General features: G+C 47.7%; 1 protein-coding gene across 1 annotated transcript in view; it reads right to left on the bottom strand.

The window, feature by feature from the left end:
- LOC144719522 (transmembrane protein 132D-like) overlaps positions 1–24,398 on the bottom strand; it is a 465,507-nt gene that overhangs the window by 96,497 nt on the left and 344,612 nt on the right. The window contains exon 6 of the mRNA XM_078595520.1: positions 844–1,049. Coding sequence (XP_078451646.1) covers positions 844–1,049 — 206 coding nt within the window. The remainder of the gene's footprint in view (positions 1–843; positions 1,050–24,398) is intronic.

Here is a 24,398-nt window from a genome sequence, read left to right as displayed (position 1 = left end):
TGGTTCACGGCTCTCTGCTCTTACCAACAATGGTAAGGAGGGAACATTTCTCACAACACATTTAGTCATGACACAGCATACAACAGCCTATCTTGTTAATGAGAGAAGAGGGCATAGTTTACACCTTCGCTTTAGTGCACAGGACATCCCTTTAAAAATGCAGCATGCTCAATTGATCACAACCATTACATAAAGGGGTGGAGTTAGGGGACTAGCCAGGTCACATTGTTCTAAACGCTTAGGCTTAAAGCAGCATGTCATTTACACAGGTGTACCTCAACAGTGCTATTTAAAATACCTTACATGAACTAACTAAAGCCTCTATGGAGGGCCAAGTGTATGCAATGCTGTTTATAAGTGAAACATTTGTCAGTTTAACACGTAGGCTTTCGCGACTAATAAATCCATGATAGAGGCAATTTTTTTAGGGTTAAATATAAATGCGTCCCTAAACCCGCCACCACCCGAAACAGCTAATTAGTAAGGATTGCCATGTGAACAAAACATGACAATTAGTTACTAGTTCAGCAGTATGAGAGCTTGTACCCCGGCAATTAAATGATAAAGGGCTGTACATTATCATTACTAGACGTATTCCATATAAGTAATACTTAAATTCATATTTGATTAATTGTTGAACAACTGTAATTGGCACGTGGATATGTGCTTAACGCACCAATTATTATATTACAGCTTCCCGTTACGTTGAATAACAATTATCACAACCAAAATGTATGAATCAATGAAATACCAAAACCTATGTGTCCGGGTAAACGATACAAATGAGACAGACAGTAACGCACATGTAGTGTAAATAATTCCACTTAACATTTTTTTCCATACCTGCTTTCAGAAAATATGGGCACTCTCCAGCCCTTGACCTGGCTGAGCTGCGAGTGGGAGAGCTGGATGTGAAGCGGCAGCCGGGGCAGCCACACGGCCAGCTCCAGCCCCGCCCGCAAGTGCTCGTGGGTCACTTGGATGTGCGCACGGGTGGAGCCGGCGCTCTCCCGCCCGTCCACGTACACGTAGTCGCACGACTCGGTCACCTGGCGCGCCGACAGAGAGATGCGTGTCACAGCACCGCACAACTACACCCACCCCCCCACCGACCGACACCCCTGCCACCCCACACCCCCGAGCAGGGAGTGGCTAATTAATCGTGCGTAATTCAAAGTCAAAGTGACTCCCAGCTTAAACATGTGTGGAGTGGTGGTCGCCATCGTCAATATCTCCATGAGTAGTGATGAGGCGTAGAGGGAGCACGCTGGCTTGTATAAACCATTAAACATGCACCGTCCACTTAATGGTGAACGTTAGAGAATCCACGACGTTCTTTGAAAAAGAGTGTACCCGTGCCATGGTCAAAATTTGATATATATACTATACATATCTCTCGCTAATTGCTTAATTGTGAAAGGCATATTGCAACAGTACCAGTCACTGATAGATTCATGCCCACTTTCAGGCCGGTGTGGCGTTTACCTTGAGCCACACAGTCAAAGCTGCCACAGGGGACCAAATGCTACAGGGTGCCTCAAAATATACGACATGGGATGGGCAATATGAATATTGAATGATGAAGATGTTAATGGAGGCCCTTGGGTAATTTTAATGTTTCATGGAAGGGACCGGTCACCATAAACCAAATTCAATGTCCCAGTGGTACTTGTTTTATCAACCTCAGATGGATAATGGGTTGTATCAACCCTCGAGTGAAAAAGTTGAACTGAACCTGTGCATTGTAAGTTGAGTGATTAATGCTGCTGACATTTTCTTGGTTTTTTCGGTAAAGTCACGTAGAAGGGAAGTAATAAAATAATAAAAATAAAACATAATAAAATAATTCTCACGCACTCCAAGAAGGGCGTGGAGCTGATGGGTAGTGTTACCAAATCTTTCCTTTCTTTTTTTTATATAAAAGTCTCCGCGCTCGCGCTTGCGGGGGATTTGGCTCTCGGACGGTGGGCTCAATGTAGAAAAAAATTTGACAGGCGGCACGCCCTAAGCCCCGCGGTGGGAATAGGCTATTTCCCATCCGTAAATAAACTTTAAAGTAGTTTAATTAACGCATTTGTGCCGTTTCTATTATTAATTATTTACTTATTGTGCGCCGTCGACCGTACCAAGTGACGCCAATTGCATGGGGGGGGGGGCGGACCCTGCCAAGTCATGCGCGTTCACTTGAGCTCACGGGGGACATTTTATTTTACGCGTTTAACATGGAATAGATATACACATCACGTTGTCGATTTCTCTTCACAGTGTGATGTCCTCTTCCCCCCCCACCCCAATGCGTGCAGTTACTGATATAAAGTCCTTAGATATTAATTTAATATTATTAAAGCGGTTACATAGTATTATTCTGGCGAGGGCGGGGGGATGGTGGGGGGGGGCAACGTCTCACCTCCTCCGGCTTGCCAATCTAGGCGAGGCCGCGGGCTCTGCACGGGACGAGGCGTCACCACGCCAATGTAAAGTACAATTTTATTCTATATTTCTAACGTTTACAAATATTACAATGATAATGTTTGTGTGCACATAACAACTGTGCTTCATTCTTTACTATTATGAAACTAATAAGTTGCCTAATACTCTATTACTATAATAATGTTCATGTGCAGAAACTAAATGCGTGTGCCTGTGTGTGAGTCCATATGTGTTTGTGTGCATGTGTAGTAACGCTCACGACTCGTTCACACCGGAGTTGGAGGCACACTTGTTTATTTAACACCAACGTTGTGACATACACATTTGAGGGGGTATCGGCCCCCTCACCCGTCTATCTGAGGACACACCTCTCTAGCTAACCCTAGCCTGCCTCTGAGTCCTCCACTAATGGGCTAGGGGAGGCTATCTTGGCCCGACACTGGTCAGTCGGGCCCGGTACCCAGAGTCCAGACCAGCACTGGCTCTGGCTCTGGTACCACGCCACTGGCTCGAGCCTGCGCGGTCCTGATAAGGACGGCGTACCAGGGGGAGTCCAGGGCTCTATCTCAGACGTCTTCCGCCTCCTCTTCTTTAGCTAAACATCACTCCCGAGCCCTTCGATACAATCCCCTTTTATACCCAACCCCTCCCTGAGGGGTGGGGCCCCGGGGGATCATAACGACCGAATCGACCCCCCAGGGTGTCTGGCGCGGACGTCGCAGAGGGCACCTGCTTGTGCACACATGTAGCCCCGCCTACTGTGTTTGTTTACCATAGGCTGCCATGCATAACGGGCTCTCTGTAACAGCCCTACATCACTCCCCCCCACATAGCATGCAGCCGTCCCGGCTGCCAACATACAAAATTTGACAATAAAGGTGCCTTCACCCCCTGACGTGTGCCTCACTATTTTTGAACCATAACAGGAACCAGAACAAGACACAACAACAAGATGAGAAACAACCCGTCGCACCCCCCCGAATAAATACGAATTCCGTAAAAAAAACAGCTTATATACAACCAGCAGGGAACCCACCCCGCACACACAACAAACGGTGAACCCAACATATGTACATCCGAGGAGCGGGAAACACACCATCCACACAACAGCCAATAAACACAACAGCTATGTACACATTTTCCGGCCTCACAACAGTTTGCGCATTTTAGCGCGCGTCCTTGCAGCGGGCCCCTCACACGGGGTAACCCCGCGTGGCGGACCATCAGGTGGCGACTGTCCGTCTTGAGGTGAGCATTCCTCTGACTCCGCGTGACCCTCGGTATCCGCAGGAGGGGTGATCGGGCGTGAGCCCGTCACTCCTGATGCTCCTGAAGGTGGCACAGCCGGCAAGGCATCAGGTGAGAGCGACAGAGACGGACCCAGCAAGTCGGCCGACCCCCCCCATGTTTGGCCACGCGCGTGTGAAGTGGGGTCGTGTACCGCAGCGAAGGGTTTTAATCTGGAGGGGTGCACGAACCATCGCCGCTTCCCCCACTTGATGCGCACGCACTGCGGACGTAACACCTCCACCACTTCCACAGGGCCCCGCCACGGCCGCACAAGTTTAGAGGAGGTTGCCAGTGGCACCTGGGGGCAGTGCAACCATGCCTTGTCCCCCGGCTTCCACTGCAGCATGTGCGCTCGACTCAATCTGAGGCGCTCATTTGCCTTCTGACGGAGGTCAGAGTTTTGCATTGCAGCATCCCGTGCCTCGGTCAATTTGTCCAGATTAAATTTAACGTGGTCAGCCAGATTAGTTTTTCCCTGCGGCACGGGGATCCGCAACTGGGCACGAACAGGCGGGTCTGGTTCTCGGCCGTACATGAGGTAAAAGGGAGAAAACCCCGTAGCCGCATGGGGTGCCATCCGGTACGCCGCCAAGACCCCCTGAATTTGTAGGTCCCAATCCGTTTGCGAGTCCGAAACTTGTTGTGATAACATGGACGAGATGGTGCGATGCAAACGTTCGACCATCCCGTCAGTTTGTGGGTGATATGGGGAGGTCCGAATTTTCTTTGTGCCCAGGAGATCGCAGACTTGTCTGAGTAGTTTACCGGAAAAATTTCTGCCCTGGTCGGTCAGCAGCCTCTCCGGAGCACCTTTGTCCAGGACATAACCCTGAACAAAGGCCTCCACGATGGCTGCTGCCGACTGGTTGGCCAAAGGCCAGGCCATAGGCCAGCGTGTAAAATACTCGACACCCGTCAACAAATATCTATTCCCTCTGGGGGTGGCGGGGAATGGTCCCAAAATGTCCAGAGCGACCAGCTCGTTTATCCTGGACACTTTGATCGATTGCAAGGGCGGGTTAGACTCCCGTGCCGGCGGTTTGCGTTGTGCACATTGAGGGCACGATCCCAACAAATCCCCCACATCCCTCGTCATGCCAGGCCAGTAAAAATCAAGTTGCAGCAAGGCGAGAGTCTTTTGGGTCCCCAGGTGTAGGAGGCGCTCATGAGCGGCCCATACCACCCTACCCCGCAACCCAGTAGGGACAACCAGCCGATGTCGACGTGACTTCCCGTCCCAATGCATTAGCAGACCTTGGCACATTTCCCATGCGTCGGAACCACCACTTTTTCCCCCCGCCGCACCGCCAACGCGACGTCGCCACCCGAGGAGGGAGACATCCTCCATCTGGAGGCGCCCCCATTCAATGACGGGCAACCCCAACAGGGAATCTTTGCCCTGCTGTTCGATCGAATTAGGAACCATTGCATCGTCGTCGTTGGCGGCCGCCAAGACAGGTACCGATGTGTCCCCTGGAGGCCTGCAACGTCCAGACCCCAGGAGGCATGCACACTCGGAGGTGGTTGGCAAGCGTGACAGAGCGTCCGCGTTGGTGTGGCGAACGCCCTTACGGTATGTGGTTTGGAAATCGTAATCCTGGAGGACCTCCAACCATCGGGACAATTGTCCCGATGGCTGTTGAACCCTCAGGGCGTACTGCAGTGCCGCATGATCTGTGCGGACGGTGAAATGCCGACCGTACAGATATGGGCGATACTGTTGGACGAAATGGACAATTGCCAACAGTTCCCTACGGGTGACACAATACCGTTGCTCCGCTGGAGACAACACCCGACTGCCGTACGCAACCACATGTTCCACGCCGTCAACCACCTGGGAGAGCACGCCCCCAATACCCGTGTTGCTCGCATCGGTGTCGAGCAAGAACGGTTTTGAAAAATCAGGGTAAATCAGGGGAGGAGCGTTTACCAAAGCATCCCGAAGGGAGCAAAAAGCAGCCTCCTCCTCCTGACCCCAGCAAAACCGAACCCCTTTAGATGTTAAAGCATGTAGGGGTTTGGCGATAGTCGCAAAATTAGCGACGAAGCGTCTATAATACGACGCAAACCCAATAAAACTCCTAACCTCTCCCACTGAGGTGGGAGTCGGCCAGGAGCTTACACACTGCGTTTTGGCGGGATCGGTAGAAATACCTGAGCGCCCCACGATGTGCCCCAAATAACGCACCGACTCGCGTAACAAATGGCATTTTTGGGGCTTAAATTTCAAATTAGCAGCCCGCATCTTTAGGAAAACCGCCCGCAACCTCTGGAGATGTTCCTCAAAAGTTTTGCCAAAGACAATGACGTCATCCAAATAAATCAGGCACGACTCCCATTGCAATCCAGCCAAAACCAATTCCATCAACCGCTGGAAAGTTGCCGGCGCTGAGTGTAAGCCCATCGGCAACCGGTTGAATTGAAACAGGCCGTGCGGAGTACGGAAAGCAGTTTTAGGCTTTGAATCATCGTCCAGAGGAAGCTGCCAGAATCCCGAAAGTAAGTCCAATGTGGAGAAGAATCGCGCTCCCGCCAAGGCGTCAAGCGATTCGTCCATCCGTGGGAGCGGGTATGCGTCGGCAACCGTAATTTTATTAAGGCGCCGAAAGTCAACGCAAAACCGCAACGAACCGTCCTGCTTCTTAACCAGGACGATCGGCGCTCCCCAAGGGCTGTTGGAGGGAGAAATTATGTCGGCGGCTAGCATGTCATCAACAGCCGATTTGACATGGTCCTTTTCGGCGGGACTCAACCGAAAAGGATTTTGGCGTATTGGCGCGCTGTCACCCGTATCAATATGGTGACGCAGCAGATGAGTGCAGCCCAAATCGTATTTATCCCGACTGAAAACGTCGGAAAATTCCCTCAGTAGTGTCTTAAGACGTTGGCGCTCTAAATTTGACAGGTCCGTCGATCCCGCGCAAAGCGCCTCGAGCCACCCTTCATCGCTGTCTGAATGTGGTCGCGGTGCAGGGGCAGCGCCGACATGACTCGCGACGGGTTCCTCACAGGGCACCGGCGTTGCGTGAGCAAGCACGGTCCCCTGTGGGACCACCACCGTCTGCGAGCCCACATTGAGGACCGCGATGAAGGGTTCTCCATCCCCTCTCACTATGGTCTGGGCCGGGAGTAAATTAGGTCCACTGACCCCGGCCCTAGACGGTCCCAGCAAAACCCCTTGAGCCCCAATGCCCTTAGCGAAGGGCCGCCGAAGTCTCAAAGGAATTAACATTTGCGCCCCCGGAGGAACGCGCACCGTTCTATCTACGAACGCCGGCACCGTCGCGAACGCCGTCCGGCTCGTAGCGGGGGATGGCAAAAACGCCATGCGTCGGCCCGATGGGAGCTCAATGCATCCCTGGTCGATTAATATCCTAATCGGCATTTTGGCCAGGAAATCCGTCCCCAGCAGGCACGGAACCGCCAGCGAGGAGGAAACAAAAATCGGCCCAGATAATTTAATATCCCCGACACAAATTTGGGCTCGAATTTGTCCGATGATGCCAAGTGAACCCCCGTTAGCAGCAAAGAATGGCACATTAACAGGCATCAAAGGACGGCTCTGGGCAGGGAGAATGTTATAAATCAACTCCGAAATAATGGTCGCCGATGCTCCTGTATCGACCAGGATGCGCACCTCGACCCCATCGATGTGACCCACAACGGCCGACGACCCCGATGACGCGGCTACAACCCGATGGGCCAACACGGACCACTGGCTGGGTTCAATGTGAGTACCCAGAGCGGTGCGTGTTGGTGCCATGGTACGCGATATTTGCCCCCCCTTCGCTGCGGTGTTCGAGTGTGTGACGGGCGTGTGCGTGGGCCAAACATGAGGGGTGCCGCGACTCGCCGGATTATGATGGTGGAGCTTGTGACGAGGGCCGGCGTCCCGTTGAGGTGTCGTTCCGCGCTGCCGAGGAGAGCGGCACCCCGAGGCGACGTGGCCCCGGATGCCGCAGTTATAACAGCGTGGAAGCGCTGGTGGCGACGATGGACGTTGTAGACGGCTTGAACCGGCCCGGTCCTCCCGCGCTCCCGCTCCGTGCTGCCGACGATGGTTGATGGCGCAAACCTCTTCCGCCGGGAGGGTGGCCGCAGCGACGGCGCGCCCGCTCGCCGCCTTGCTGGCCTTCCGTCGTTGAGAGGACAGGTTTGCGTGGAGGAGACGGGCCGCTTGGAGGGAGCACATCTCTGCATCGTCCTGTGCGACAATGACGATGTCTAAGTCGTCCGCCAGCAAAAGTATCTTCTCTGTCACCATGGCGTCGACACCCTCGTCATCCATTCGTGGAAAGGCCTCCTTCGCCAGTGCCAGGAGGCTTGTGCGGTACGCCAGGGGCGACTCCTTCGTCCCCCGCTGGCGATCGTAAAAGAGTTGGCGACAGTCCGATGGTGGACCATATACCGCCGACAGCACCTGCATCGCCTTCCGCAGCGTGGAGCGCCTCTCCTTCGAAGCCGATGTTAGAGTGGCGAGGGCGTCGCTGTCGAGAAGTGCTGGCAGCGCGCGGAGAGCCTCGGCGTCTGTCCACTGTGCCATCTCCTGGTGAGCGAGGAAGCGCCGCTGGAAGCCGCCCCAGTCGCCATCCTCGCCCACAAATTCCTTGAGTGGAGGTAGCCGCTGATGTAAGGCAGCGGCTGCAGAGGAAGAACGCAGTCCCTCGTCCGCCTCACTCAACTCAGCGTCGGCACGAACCAGCGATGGCATCGCCGGTCGCACCCGTGGTGACGCGGCAGGCACTGTACTCCCGCCGTTGGACGCGATGCTTAGAGCGGCCACGCCCTCAACAGCAGCTGCGGCGATGGCGGGAGTTTCAAAATGTTGCTCCGTTGAAATGGCGGGAAGGCGCTGTGGTCGTTGGCTGCTGTCGCCTCGTGGCGGTCCCGCAGCCCCCAGCCGCGTGATGTTGTCGAGCATGGCGGCTGCGGCGTACAGCAGCTCGGCCAGCTTCGCGTGCGCCTGCCTCAGCCCCTCCGTCGACGGCTCCCCTTCCTCCAGCTGCTGTGGCGTGGATGCACCCAGCCCCGGCTGCTCGATGGCATCTTCAGCCATCTCGGGCCCTCCGACTGCAGCGGTGTCCTCCGCCCCTGGTACTCCGACTCGAGTCGTCCGGCGTGTATCCATGTTCGTACTTTGTTTCACTTCTGACGCCAGATGTAGTAACGCTCACGACTCGTTCACACCGGAGTTGGAGGCACACTTGTTTATTTAACACCAACGTTGTGACATACACATTTGAGGGGGTATCGGCCCCCTCACCCGTCTATCTGAGGACACACCTCTCTAGCTAACCCTAGCCTGCCTCTGAGTCCTCCACTAATGGGCTAGGGGAGGCTATCTTGGCCCGACACTGGTCAGTCGGGCCCGGTACCCAGAGTCCAGACCAGCACTGGCTCTGGCTCTGGTACCACGCCACTGGCTCGAGCCTGCGCGGTCCTGATAAGGACGGCGTACCAGGGGGAGTCCAGGGCTCTATCTCAGACGTCTTCCGCCTCCTCTTCTTTAGCTAAACATCACTCCCGAGCCCTTCGATACAATCCCCTTTTATACCCAACCCCTCCCTGAGGGGTGGGGCCCCGGGGGATCATAACGACCGAATCGACCCCCCAGGGTGTCTGGCGCGGACGTCGCAGAGGGCACCTGCTTGTGCACACATGTAGCCCCGCCTACTGTGTTTGTTTACCATAGGCTGCCATGCATAACGGGCTCTCTGTAACAGCCCTACACATGTAAGTCGATGGGTTTCTATGTGTGTGGGTCCATGTCTGTGTGTAAGTCTATGTGTGTCTGTCTTTTTCAAACGGACAACGCCCCGTGTGTGTACATACAAGTGTTTGTGTGTGTGTGTCAGTCCAATTGTGTGCGTATCTGTCGCTGTGTGTGTGTTAGTCCACATGTGTGTGTTAGTCCATACGTGTGTGTTTCACTCGATGTGTGTAAGTCAATGCGTGTGTGTGAGTCGATGTGTGTGCATGGCTCCATCTGAGTGTGTAAGTCAATGTGCGTTTGTGTGTATATGTGTGTCAGTCGATGTGTGTGTGTTAATCCATGTGTGTGTATCTAAAGTAGATGTCTGTGTGTCACAGTCCATATGTCTATGTGTGTGTAGGGTAATGTGTGTGTCAGTCTATGTATGTGTGTGTAAGTCCATGTGTTTGTGTGTGTGAGTCGATATGTCTGTGTGTGTCAGTCCATGGCTGTCTGTGTTAGTCGCTTTGTGTGCATGGCTCCATGTCAGTCAGTGTAAGTCCATTTCTTTGCATGTCTGTAGGTCCATGTGTGCGTGTGAGTGAATGTATGTGCTTTATTGACCTACTCAAGGCCTATGATACCATCAGTAGGCCTGGCCTCTGGGTTGTTCTTCATGCTTTCGGAGTCCCTCAAACTTTGCTCATGATCCTTAAGGACCTTCATGATGGTGAGCGGCCCCGCGTCAAACTACATGGCCATCAGTCAGAGCCATTCCCTCTACACCTTAGAGTGTGACAGGGATGTCCTCTGGCTCCACATTATTTAACATATCTTTTGACCACGTAGTTCGTGAAGCCTTCAATGCCTGTTCCCGAGGAATTACCATATGGTACAGATACAATGGGAGGCTGATCGATGCCCGGGTGCGGTCAAGGGATGCCTCCCTATTGCTCAACCATGTTATGTATGCTGATGCTCTGGTGATTGCTGCTCACTGCGGCTGAACCTGAAGCTTGCCACTAAGAGGTGTGGCCTTACCATCAGACCCACCAAAACTAAGCACCTGCCTGGGTATTTTGCACCATCAAACAATCCACCCCCACAACTCACAATTGGTGATGCAGTAGTTGTGGAGAGATTGCTGAGATTCCCATACCTGGCCAGTGTGCTCATGACTGGCTCCGGTTTAACAGCAGAGGTCTCACTCCAAATCAGTCGAGCGCCATTATCTTTTCATCGGCTGCGTTACGCTGTGTGGAAGCTACCTGGTCTTTCGCTCCGCATGAAGCTCCAGGTCTTCTCGGCCACGGTAATTCCTTTCCTTGTCTATGCTTGCGAAACGTGCACCCCCCTAATGGAACATCTTCGCCAGTTAGATACATTTAGGCTGGCCTGCTAACGATCCTTTCCTGGATTTAACCATATATGTGTGTGTGCGTTAAGTTGACATGTTTCTATGTGTGTGGGTCAATATCTGTGTGTAACAACCTCCTACCTCCTCACGGTGCCGGACGGGCAACACTGTCGTGGACATTGCTATGGGGGGAGGGCCAATGTCCATTGGCCTTTCCCCTAATGGCATCTGTGACCGCCACAGTGGCTAAACGGGGGCTCTGGACGGGTGCAAGGGGCTGGTAACCCCTCCACCTTCAATTCATTCCCACAAAACCACGACTTAAACATAAATATGTAACTAATAAGCTTGTGCCGGAGGCCCCGGGGGAACAGGCGTTTATGACGTCTCCTGGCCAAACCCCAATTGGCAGAGCCAGGAGATTGAATCTTCACCCTCGGGGCTCCTCCAGAAACAACGAAAAACCATTGCGGATAGCCACGTGGAATGTTCGAACGCTCACTGTGGAGGAGAGGCTGCCACTCCTTTGTCGGGAGCTGGACCGGTACCGCCTGGATCTCTGTGGCATTCAGGAGGTCCGGTGGACCGGTTCTGGCTCCTGCCACCATGAGGGGTGGACAGTCCTCCACTCGGGACAGGAGACTGCCAAACAACAGGGTGTGGCTCTTCTTTTGAACAAAAGAATGAAGGGGGCATGGGAGCGTGGCGGTGAGGTGTGGGAAGCTGTAAGCCCCAGGATACTTTGGGCTCGCCTTCCCATCAACCGGAGGCAAGGAGTGGTGATCGTGGTTACTTATGCCCCCACCGAAGACGAACATCCATGGAGGGATGCAGGCAAAGCCAATGAGTCAGATGCCTTCTATGACCTCCTGTCACAGGTGCTGGCTAAAGTGGCCACTCGGGACAGAGTCATCTTGTTGGGTGACTTCAATGCCCGAGTTGGTCACGATGCTGGCACCTGGTCTGGAGTGATTGGAAGGCATGGGCCAGATCAACTCAATAACAACGGTAGGAGGCTGCTAGATTTTTGTGCAGCTCATGGGCTTGTAATTACCAACACGCTCTTCCGGCATCGGTGCATCCACACAACATCATGGATGCATGCCGGGTCCAAGCAAGAACATCTGCTGGACTACATAGTGACAAACCAGCGGATGCGAGCCCATGTCCTTGACACCAGAACCTACCGTGGAGCTAATCTGCCCTCTGATCATCGACTAGTCATCTGTAAGATGCGCCTGCCATTCTTCCACTCCGGTGGTGGGTGTACACCTAGGACCCCATTCCAACCAAAAGTGGCCTGGTCTCAGTTAGCTGATGAAAGTTGCAAGCGAGAATTTCATCATCGCTTGCAGCTGGGGTTGGCATCGTGCCTCACTCCTCCTGATGTCGAGGGTAAATGGGCGAGGTTTAGGACTGTGACTCATGCAGCAGCAATGGCTGCTTTGGGTACGCGGTCCAGACCTCACCAGAAACCCTGGCTGACAGAGGAGGTGTTCAGGTTAGTTGAGAAAAAGCGACAGGCCCACTTTCATCGGCTTCAGCATCCCACGTCAGAGAATGAGGAGGTTTACCGCAGCCTTCGCTCGGAGGTTCGGAGAGCCGTAAGGCGCTGCAAGGATGGGTGGTGGTCGCGGGTTGCTGAGGAGATGGAGTCTGCCTCAGTGGCCCGCGATCACAAATCACTATTTATCTCCATAAAAAAAGTAACCTGCAGCGCCACACCTATTACCATCATTAGGGGAAAAAACGGTAATCCAATCTCCGACCCCCAGGAACAGGTTTGCAGATTTGCTGAGCATTTCTGTGAGGTCCTGGGGGAGAGGAAATCTCTCAGCCAGGAAAACATCATGGCACAAAGTGAGGATAACCCTGCTGAGGCTGCGGTGCCTCAAATATTGGAAGAGGTCACCCCCTGTGAGTGGCTGGCTGAGGTGCCATCTGTTGAGGAAGTACTGAAGGCGATCCGGAGTCTGAGACCAGAAAGGCACCGGGCAGAGATGATCTCCCAAGCGAAATGCTGAGGGAGGGTGGCGTTTGTGCACAGACTGCCCTATATGACATCATAACAACAGTCTGGACCACTGGACGGGTTCCACAGGATTGGAAGGATGCCCTGGTGGTCCCCCTCTTTGAGAAGGGGGACCGCACAGACTGTAACAACTACAGGGGTATCTCACTCCTCAGTGTGCCGGGAAAGGTCCTGGCAAGGATTATTCAACATCGCCTTGCTAGGCACGCTGAGGAGAGGCTTGCGGAGCCCCAATGCGGTTTCAGGAAAGGGCGGTCCTGCACAGATGCCATATTTTCTATCCGTCTGCTACAGCAGAGGTATAGGGAATTCCAACAAGACCTACATCTCTGCTTTATTGACTTGGTCAAGGCCTATGATTCCATCAGTAGGGCTGAGCTCTGGGCTGTTCTTCGTGCTTTTGGAGTCCCTGACCCTCTGCTCACGATCATTAAGGACCTTCATGATGGTGAGCGGGCCTGGGTAAAACTACGTGGCCGGGAGTCAGAGCCTTTCCCTGTACACCTTGGGGTGCGACAGAGATGTCCTCTGGCTCCAACATTATTTAACATCTATTTTGACTGCGTAGTTCGTGAAGCCTTCAATAGCTGTACCGGGGGAATTTCCATTTGGTACAGATATAATGGGAGGCAGATCGACGCCCGGTGCGATCAAGGGATGGCTCCCTATTGGTCAACCAAGTTATGTATGCCGATGATTTGGTAATAGCTGCTCATTCAGAAGAGGAGTTGGAGACGCTGCTGCTGAGACTGGAGCGTGCCACCAAGAGGTGGGGCCTTACCATCAGCCCCACCAAAACCAAGCACCTGCCTGGGTATTTTGTACCATCGGACACTCCACCCCCACAACTCCCAATCGGTGATGGGGCAGTTGTGGAGAGAGTGGAGAGTTTCCCATACCTGGGCAGTATGCTTATGACCGGCTCCAGTTTAACAGCAGAGGTCTCACTCCGAATCAGTCGAGCGGCAATATCTTTTCATCGTTTGCGTAACGCTGTGTGGAAGCTACCTGGTCTGTCGCTCCGCACGAAGCTTCAGGTCTTCTCGGCCACGGTCATTCCCTCCCTTCTCTACGCTTGCGAAACGTGGACCCCCCCTAATGAAGCATCTTCGCCGGTTGGAAACATTTAGGCTGGCCTGCCTACGATCCATCCTGGGTTTAACCAGGCTGGATTGTGTGAGGAGCTCACAAATCCTTGAAAGATCTGGGCAAAGTCCCATCGGTGAGCTCCTCCGGCAGGCAAGGCTGCGTTGGCTGGGTCATGTAGCCTGCATGCCCAGCCACCGCATGCCTGAACAGCTTTTGTTCGGCCGGATCGAGGGGGCTAAACGGGCTGGAGAAGAGATGGAGTGATGTGGTACAGGAGGACGTGGAGCTGAGTGGACTTGCCGATGACTGGTACCAGCGGTGTCAAGATCGGCCTCAGTGGAGGAGGCTCGTGAAGGACGCTACTGGGCAGTTGGAGGCAGTCGCCCTCCAACAACAACGGAGGGTGGAGGAGCGACGCTCACAACAATGAGCGGAGCGCCGGGTGGCTAAAGCACAGTAAGTTGGTACAGTAGGGGGCACAGGTGGTGCATCAGCCAGTCATCTCGGTCAGTCGACCCGTGGCACCTGGGTCTGCCCCGTGACCTCCTTGCCAGCGGGCGTTCGACACTTCACGTGGCCTCAAGGTGCACTTGGCCTGGCACAAGAGTCGTGGAGACGTTACCGCCACTTAGTGGCGAATGGCGGTTGTTGTTGTTGTGTGTAAGTCCATGTGTGTATCTTCCTTTTTTGCCCGAGCAACGCCGGGTACTTACCGCTAGTACTTGTATATATTATGTGGAGAGACGAATGAGATAATCTGCTTATCTTTTTTACTACATTCTCCACAATGGCACCAACCATTATTTTGTGCTGCAGTATCTAACCACACAGCTCCCATGAACATTTCAGAAAATGTTAAATAAACTTGTTAATTCACAAGCACATCTTTTATACGAATTTGTTTCAAATGACATAGACATATTATTGGGATGTTTTGTTGACACAAATATAATAAAGTAAATGTTATGTATTGTATAAGCTATGTATATTTAATACGACCGATTTACATGTGTTTTATTATATCTACATGAGTTATAGTTGATGTCACTGTTTACACAAATCTGCATGTGTATCTGTTTGTTTATCACTGTCTCGGAGTTTGTTTTACTCCTAAATATTGATGAACGTAAGGTTTCAGTGTCATTGTTATCTCTTTAGTTGTGTGCAAGTATTTTGTAATTTAATCAGAGCAAGTTTAAGGCTGATAAAGATATTATGATTCTTAATTCAAAGTGATCGCTTATATGCACATGTGATGACCCACATATAGACTCAAGATGATTTTGTATTATCGTAAGTCTCAATTCTTGTCATTGTAATTTATTGTTGTGGATATATTATCAGTATAAAGAATACAACAGTAGCTAATGATGTATATCAAATTACACGATATGTAACATAAGATAAAACAAGCCCCAATTAAAATTGTAAAAATAATGTTAAAATTTCAGATATAAGTATAAGATAAAGTCTTGAAATTCACATCATGTTTATATTACAACTCTGCTAAGAATGTATTATGTCTTCCACCTTGGTTAAGCTATCAAACGCGAACATATCACACATTTACAATGCACGCTTTCCAGAATGTAAGACCGATTCGATCAGCAGCAAAATACATTGTGTTTTTCTTAGTTTATACTTTTCATATTTGCTAAACACTATCTATGAGATTGCACGAAGACAGCAACAAAATACAAATCAGAAGAGCAGTCTAGCAACGAAATATACTCTCAACAAGGCTAGGCACAGCGACAATATAAGATAGTCGATGTGACAAACAAAAATCTCATTGAGAAATCACCTAGCTTCTCTCTCCCATGGCAACCATAGACCTCGCTAAACCACTTGAATGCAACGTGGGATATGCGTGTGTATACTTTCCACAAACGGAATATCAAAACTATGAAACTATATTTGTTTTACCAGGTAAAGCCCACTGGGCTATATAGCTCTTTTTCAGAAGTGACCTGGCCGCAATTGACAGCTAAACGAAGTGGCTTTGTCACGTGGAAATTTACAGCAGCCAAATGCTCGAAACACATGTTTCTATATGTGGGTGGAAAAAACCGGAGGACCCAGAGAAAAATCCACGCAACCACGGGTAGAACATTCAAACTCCAAAGATACAGACATCAAGGTCGGGATGAAACCCAGTATACAGTATATAAGTTTAAAAAAATGTTATGAACATTGGATTAGACAAAGAAATCATAAACATAAAGGGAGAAAATGTTAATAATATTAGACGTGCTGATTAAATGATGCAGAGGTAGGAAAATACATAAGTCAAGTTTGATACATTATAGAAAATTATTGAGGAAGCACACATACGGGAAAATAAACGCAACATAATGTTTATCAAAGCAAATTACCGACGGTGGAGCAGAAACATGCACACTGGAACAGAAATTGATGCACAAAATGAAAGGACACAAATAATATATGCCAGGAATTACACTGAGAAGGGACGAGGGACACACGGATCAGAGAGCAACTCGTTCACTGTGAATAAAAGAGAGGGCTGGGCCGGACACATCGTTAGAAAGGGTGATAGCCAATCAGCAATACTTGTAATTGAATGACAACTCAAGAAAGAAACACGCCCAAGAGGATGACTACTGTGGAGATGGAGCAATGAGATCAGCTCGTGTGCAACAGTAATAATGAACAGAGCAATGTCTGACTGTGAGGAAATGGTGATAATGTTGCCTTCATCCAGCAGTAGATAGACCATTGCTTATGTTGCTGCTGCTGATGATGTCCTTAAATAATAAACGCACACATTTCACAATATTAATGACGATATTTGCATATCTTGTTGTTTTAATATTGTGCAACGTATTGGGTGTTTGGACAGTATAAAGTGCGTTGGCTTCTATTCAAAAGGCTGAAGCATATTTACGATTGCATTTGGAATTATATATTATTGGCAGTGAAGAGAGACTTACAGATGGATTTTGTTTTGACTATTATACAGAACTCAAACCAGAACAAATCTATGCCTTGTATACAAATCTACGGCCATGTGTATAAATCTATGCAAAGGGAATAAAAAAAACCCAATATTACATGCCAAAGGTTGCTTTGTGTGCTACATGTACAATGTATTTATCAATATATTTTAGACGGAATAAAGTATGCTATTGTGTTTTAACGATGGCCTGTTGTGCATTCCAGGGACGTGCGGTCAGGGGAGGCAGGGAAGGCAGAGCCTCACCTGTCATACTCCAATGAAAATAGCTGTCACGAAAAGGAAAAAAAAAGAATAAATAAAATAAATATTACGATTTTTCCACTGATCTGTGTTCTGATTGCGCAAACCCTCAGGAACTGGATGGAGTGCGAGCAATAAGCGCTTGCCTGTTACCATCTCAGTATGTCACTAATGTAATGTTTGTAGACCCCTTCATTTCATGTCCTCGCCTTCCATACTCCAGGTAACTTATTTCACGTATGTGTATAAGGCGATTTAGGCTCGCTGGTCTCGTCATGAAACTGCAATGAAAAAGCACCAAGGGAGGCAGCTATCACATCTGCCTCACTGAGGGGGACGTGTCTAACACGCCCCCTAAATGAGGACACGCCCCCCCGTGAGGCCACGCCCCCTCCGTGAGGCCACGCCCCCTCAGTGTATGAATCTGGCTCTGACACCAGCCAGTGCCTCCCCAGCCATTGACCTCACCGCACGTCACTGGTGCATTCATGCTTTCATGAATTTTACACATTTTCTGAGTGAAGCATTGAATGTGACCAATGAACGAGTAGCAAACATTTCAATAGGTTTTTATGCATGCTCCATTCATTACATCGTCCAATCAGCAATGCGACATGTTCTAGAAAACCAAGTGTGACTAGACAATATCTGCAGATAGCCTTAACACATGAAGCTTGGGTCATCAGCCTCGTGTAACGGCCAAAAAATAAATGCATGATTTAAGAAAGACACAGTTTTCTTTATTTATCCAAAGCAATACAAAAGTAGCATCGTATTGCCTAGATTGTGAGATTGTGGCATGCTCCCAATGAATTTTGCAACACAGAGGATATATCAAAGTATTGTCTCTAAAATATATATTTTAGATATTAGATTGTTTTTCTTGTACAGTGGAATGTCATGTTACTTTTACCACATCAAATACACCAATGGTCCACCCATCACAACATAAACAATGCTACTACATACTTGCCTGGTGTATATAACTAATTATTAATTGAGTGTAAAGCAAAACTGAAATGTAAAATGTAATTTTCAGGGTAGAACACTGCTTTTGAAACCAATTTTTGATTGGGTTATACACACAGAAACATCCAATTATCTTCTTGTAATATGATTTACCGTTGCCAACAGTTTCATTGCTTTCAGCTGTCGACATGACCCTTGTGATAATCTTTAATGTTTAGTATTCAAGCCGAGGGTGGTGAGGGCTGACAAGGCACTAATAAGCTGTCTTGAAGGTACAGACAAGTCAAGTAATCAAAGATGATCAAAGTGAGGGGCATGGGTTAGAGGGGTTCGCTAAAGAAACTGCTAGTTAAATCTGGAATAATTAGCCACAACATAACACACCTGGACAATTTTACAACCACACAAGTTCCAGGTTTTTTAAGTAGGCACTATATTTCCCTTATGTTGTTATATGTACACCAACTACATTTCATTGGTGGTGTGTTCAATTTAATGTACATCTGCACATACATGCACATAATCACGTTCATTAGCTCATGCACACCTCGCACACACACATATATATGCATGAACTGTAAATTAGCAAGACTCCTTATATTATAGCTGACTTTACATGGCTTACCAATGAAAGCAACTAAGTGCAATTTATCTTCTTGGTTCTTTCGAAAGAACCAAGAAGATGAATCCCTGCAGTCACGAAAGCTTTAAATCGAAAAGTGCAATTTAGCTAATATATCTCGAATTTATACAGAAATCATATATGCGTCCATACGTTTCAAATTTAAGTTTCATTTTTTTCTTTAACAGGTGAGAACTCAAAGGGAGCAGGATGAGTCTCATTTGCAAGCATGACCTGGATCACCAGAAAGACAAAGAACGAAACCAATAAAATAAAGTACAGCAATGCAGTGAATAAGGCTAAAACCAGTGTCACATGCGAAAATAATATATTGCACAAACGTAAATCAATGTTAAATAATAAGATACATTCTCACAGCACAGTCAACAATCTACTCACCCACCCACACACCTAAAACAGTGACTTTCTGAAGCCCATCATGTGTAACTAAGGGGAGTTGAGTTTCTTTCGTTTAAAATTCCCATTACTTGACTGGAAAACTTCCACAGTTTAAAGATGCTCTGTCAGCTTTATGGATGTTTTTGTGAAATAGTTTAGTTTTATTATTGATGCTCTTGGGAATTTATGAAAAAGGAATTCAAGTAGAAATGTGTGAATTTCTGCTAGTGGCCATACGTGAAATTACAATTTCGTTGTGGGAACAAGTATGACTGGACAGACACCTTTCACAGGAAGTGTTTGTGATGATAAGTGTATAAAAACTGATATAACATTTTATGATTTACCTTTTCAAAAGCCAAAGTACTCAACTACAAATGAACAATGTGATGTCATGTACACGATTCTTTTGAGCTGTTTTTTCTACTTTTTTTTACAAATATACAGGTTCAATCTTGATGTGAAGCTTTCGTGACTGCAGGAATCCATACTCTTTGGTTCTTTCGGTAAAGTCATGTAGGTAGAAAAATAAAATAAAAAATAATATATCACGACGTTTCGATCGCAACACAAGCAATCATTGAAGACTTGGTCCAACAAGGACTGAATTCAGATGTACCAACTTTTGAAAGGCACTGCCTTACCAATAATAAACCCTTCATCCTCCATGTGTTTGTCTTATGATAATGTTAGCGGTTTTTAGGGTTTTTTGGGCATTATGAAAGGATGAATTCCTTCTTTTAATAATCCATTATTTTTCAGCCTGTGTTTGACTTCATCACAAAACGCGCAATTATTTAGATCAGCAATGACAATGGTGCTAAAGTTCACTTCACTCACACTTCAGCTTCAGCCAAATAAGCAATACAGTTCATATGTATAAATAAATTGTGATATCGGTGATTTATATGCTCAGAAAGATGGTAAAAGCACTCAGCTGTAATCTGTGCCCACTGAAACATATAATGCACAACGCCAGTGAGCGTTGTATAATCGAGATCTGGTGGAGCATGGAACTGGTACGGTTGCTGTCACACTGCTTGTGATAGTCCTTCAGAGGAAAATGACCTTTCATTTCGATGGTTTGTCAGGTATAACCATGAAGAAAGCACTGCAGTTATTGAACATATCTGTGAACGTCGAGGACAACACCAAATGCATACAAAAATATTAGTGCTTTACGAGCACAGACAGATGTGTGGGTTCATTCATCTGGATGACAACGAAGTCGCACACAAAGGCATACACATAACTCGAGAAATGTTTTCATAAAAAACTAGAGAAAGGCTCAGGACACTTGTTATAATGTAGTGCTTCTCCCAGTATTATGGTTCTGGAAATTGAGGCTGCCTATGGGTTATCAATGCCAATGTTTCCCACTGAAAATGGGCATAATATAGTGATGCCCTCTCTTCTTTTAAGTGTGATATATTTTACCAAATCAAAATCAATGGAACAATGTTGTATGAAAAAGGGTATGACGTGGACAAAACGGCACTTTAATCATTATACCTGTTTTCATTTGGGTTCATAATTACATTACAATTATCTGAAAAAACAATTACGGATCACCCTCATACCTTATCTCTGTATGGAGCTGTTTAACCATGTCAGCTTGTAATTTTAAATTTGATCACTTTTTGTGAAGGCCAACCGCAATGACTTCTGTGTGAATGCAGGCAAGCAAGGGGCCATGACTACGAGCTAAGGAATTGTCCAAACATTAGGGGTGCAATAAAAAATATACGAAGATAAAGATCCCCCGTGTAGCCTTAACAAACTGTTGGGCAAGTGCTGTTAGCGAGCATCTATGAATGCCAGCACGGTACACGAGGGGGTGGGTGGTCAGCATCACGCTCGATCACCTATGTTTCCCCAATGGCGATGTTTACACACCGCACCAGGTACTCATTTGAGGCTGAGTCGACTCGGGGGAGGCCCAGAACCAGTTCAGCTAATCGTCACTGGTGTTGGCCGTGAGCGGGAATCGAACTCAGGCCCCGGCTTCGTATTGCAGCGTGCTAACCGCTAAACTACCGCTCGCCACAATTATAAACACTCCCCTCCCCACACACACACATGCAATTCAATGAATAAACATGATTCGGGTTCACAATTCAATAGCAAGAATCAACTCTTTTAGCAATATGTTGAATATAGCGTCCTCCAGCTGCTGGAGGGGTCACATTAAGTCATTACATAGAGCGTAAAACAAAATAAATTCTTACACACGCGGTGTCATGCATGTATCATGCATGTATCATGTGCTTATGATAGATTAAACGAGGAAACGATGGATCATTACAACCCTACTTAACAGGTACGGGTCTATTTGTAGTAGCAAGGTAAAATATTACTATTTTCTAACCCAATCTGTATGAACCCTCACCTAATTGAATCAAGGATATCAATAAACCAATCACTGTCTTCCTTAGGTCTAATGCATTTGGAATGGAGCGTGAAACTTGAGCTTCACGATCATTGCACTTTAACCACTCCATCCCACCATCCCACGTGCCCATCAATCACTGTTTTATATTCTCAGTGATGTGTCTTACTTCAATGTCATTGCTTACAGTTAATTTGAAAAAAAAAACTGAAGTGTTAGATGTTTTCAGAGGTCACTCATAATAATTTCCCTGAGTTTACAAAAATAATTCCACAGGGAAAGATGATATGTCAAAATGTACACTTTAATAAAACAGTAAAAAGTGATGATGTAGAGAGAATATGCCGATGGAATGCTTAAAATGATCCGGTGGTTTCTTAAGGAATGTACCTGTACTCAGATGAAGGTATGAAATGCTATTTGAGCAAAGCATGCGGCTATTACACAAAGTTAGAAATTTGAAATCGATAACCCGGTTATAAAACACAGTCTCTGCCAGTGCTGGCTATAGGTACTGATATAAAGAAATCTGCATTTTATATTTGCGTTATTGAAATAAACAAGAAAAAACATTCAATATGTTGTTCGGCAATAATTGCCTATAAGCTGTCAATGCACCACTGCTGTCAGACCGAATGTGCATGCTTTGTGAAGCATTATCCAGTGGGTATTACACTGCTTTTTCCAAAAGGCTCAGGTTTAATGTCCAATATGCAATATGTATATTAGAAGGATAGAATATAACATAGTATATGTAGTATACGTTTGATAAAATCCATAGTATACGTTGAATAAAATACTGATCATTTATTAAAGTATAAAACGGGACATACTGTCGTAGTATGAAAGTTGTGTTGACGTTGTGACCAGAGGAAGCTCCAAACAAATTATTTGAAGAGGCACGGATGGTACCACATTCAGGAATATAGTGGTATAATACCACTCGGGTAAAAAGTACATCTGTTTTCTTCTCATATCATGTTGAAAAATAAGTGAATGACTCACTCTACTGTAGTTAATAGGAAGGCATCCACTTACAATGATCAGAGGCTGTTTCTATCACATGTTATCTCGTTGAGTCATGTCTCAATTGAGCAATCAAGCAGCATGTGCCATGTTTTATCGAGTGTTGGATGAAGGCTTCGCCATATCATTCCCACTCCCCATGGGCCAGCGATGACATACTCCATCTCACTCTCTCACACTCGATCTCCATGCGGGGTCATCCTCTCAAGCGTGATCCCTCCCCTGGCTGGAATTCCATCAGCCATTAACCACTTTAGTGGTGTGTCCTGCCCAACACACAAATCATGTTCTTAAAAGTCACAATGGGAGTCTATTTTTGGTTTAACCAGATGAGAACTCCGAGAGACCAGGATAGCCCCATTGCAAGAGTGACCGTGGGCATTCGTCTGCCACTCGGGGATGGTGATCAGCGGAGTAATTTGCAGGTAATTATTGAATTTGACAAATTTGAAACTCTGATGCCAGGATGCGATGGCCTACTTTTGCGAATTTTATCAGGGATATTTAACGTCTATGAAGCAGATGGTGCCTGTTATCATTATTACAACCACAGTAATAATCAGGGCAGCCGCTGGATTCAAACCATAAACCTCTGCAACAAGCAGTGAACACTAGGCTATGCCACCGCCCACGTTATGTTGAATTTGTATTTGTTCTGCAATCAGTTAGTTTCTATTTCTGTCTCTTAATGAAGTTCTCAGCATGCCTGTCCATACTTCTTTTGGGACATTTTAAGCTTATGTTCCATTTATTTTGTCAGTGTTCACACCACCGATCCATATGTAATTTGAGCCAATATGCGCTGCTTTAAAACTTTCCTCTTTAGGTGCAATGGTATATCTTAATTTCTATTAGAAAAAAAATATTTTGACCAATATCACTCCAACCCACTCTCACTTTCCTCTTTATGTATTAACTAGCTTTACTACCCGGCTTTGCCCGGAACTTGGATTTACCACGCCCGGCTGCCTTTGTCTCCCCAGTGGCGATGTTCACACACCACACCAGTTACTTGATTGAGGCTGAGTCGACCTAGGGGAGGCCCAGGACCGGTTCAAATAATCGTCACCGGTGGTGGCCGTGAGCGGGAATCGAACTCGGGTCGCCGGGTTCGTAGCGCAGCGTAGCGCTAACCACTACACTCCCGCTCCCCCCCCCACACAAACGCGCGCGCGTCTATAGGTACACATACACGCGTTTGCTGCACACACATAACTTTCAGGGTGCGTACGGCAGTAAACGACTGAAATAATAAAGCAATGGTGCGCGAACAACGCCTTAGACCTGCAACACATTTGTATGGCACTTTACTCGTGGAGGGTTGGGGGGAGGATGCGTGACATGAGCAGGCACACTGCGTGACGCTTCTGCATGCGCGGGTGACATGACAGATGTGACGTCACAGCTCACTTGCCGTGCAAAATATATGCATTATTGCGCCCCCCCCACAAAAAAAATATCTATATAAAAGTCAATTTTGATAATTTTTGCATGGTGTACAGTCTGGAAAGTACCCACATGGCAAATAACAAGTTTGTTGCATGTCGGGAAGTACGCTAAACATTTTTAACAGACACACATAATCACAACTTTGCCTTTTATAGTAATGGAGATATAGATTTGTGTAGGTCAAAAACGCCACGGTCCCTAAACTGTGGAATCGGCTCACACAAAACGCAAGTCCCGCGTGTCTAAGGCGCCATTGACGTACTTCTCGACCGTGAGTTAAACGAATTTGTTAATAAAACCGTTGTTTAAAACAAACTTTTTAAAACGAGTTTATTTAACTTCACTTGTGTTTGTCGTGGTCAAATATTGTAATCAAAAGTTAGTCTACTTCCTCTTGTCCAATCAATTCCAAATTTTGCACACGTACTTAGATCCAG

This window comes from Lampetra planeri, chromosome 6 (genome assembly GCF_965212315.1).
Source record: "Lampetra planeri chromosome 6, kcLamPlan1.2.h2, whole genome shotgun sequence".
NCBI classification, from domain to species: Eukaryota; Metazoa; Chordata; class Hyperoartia; order Petromyzontiformes; family Petromyzontidae; genus Lampetra; species Lampetra planeri.
Note: the sequence above shows the minus strand (reverse complement) of the source record. Positions and strands in the feature narration are given on the sequence as shown.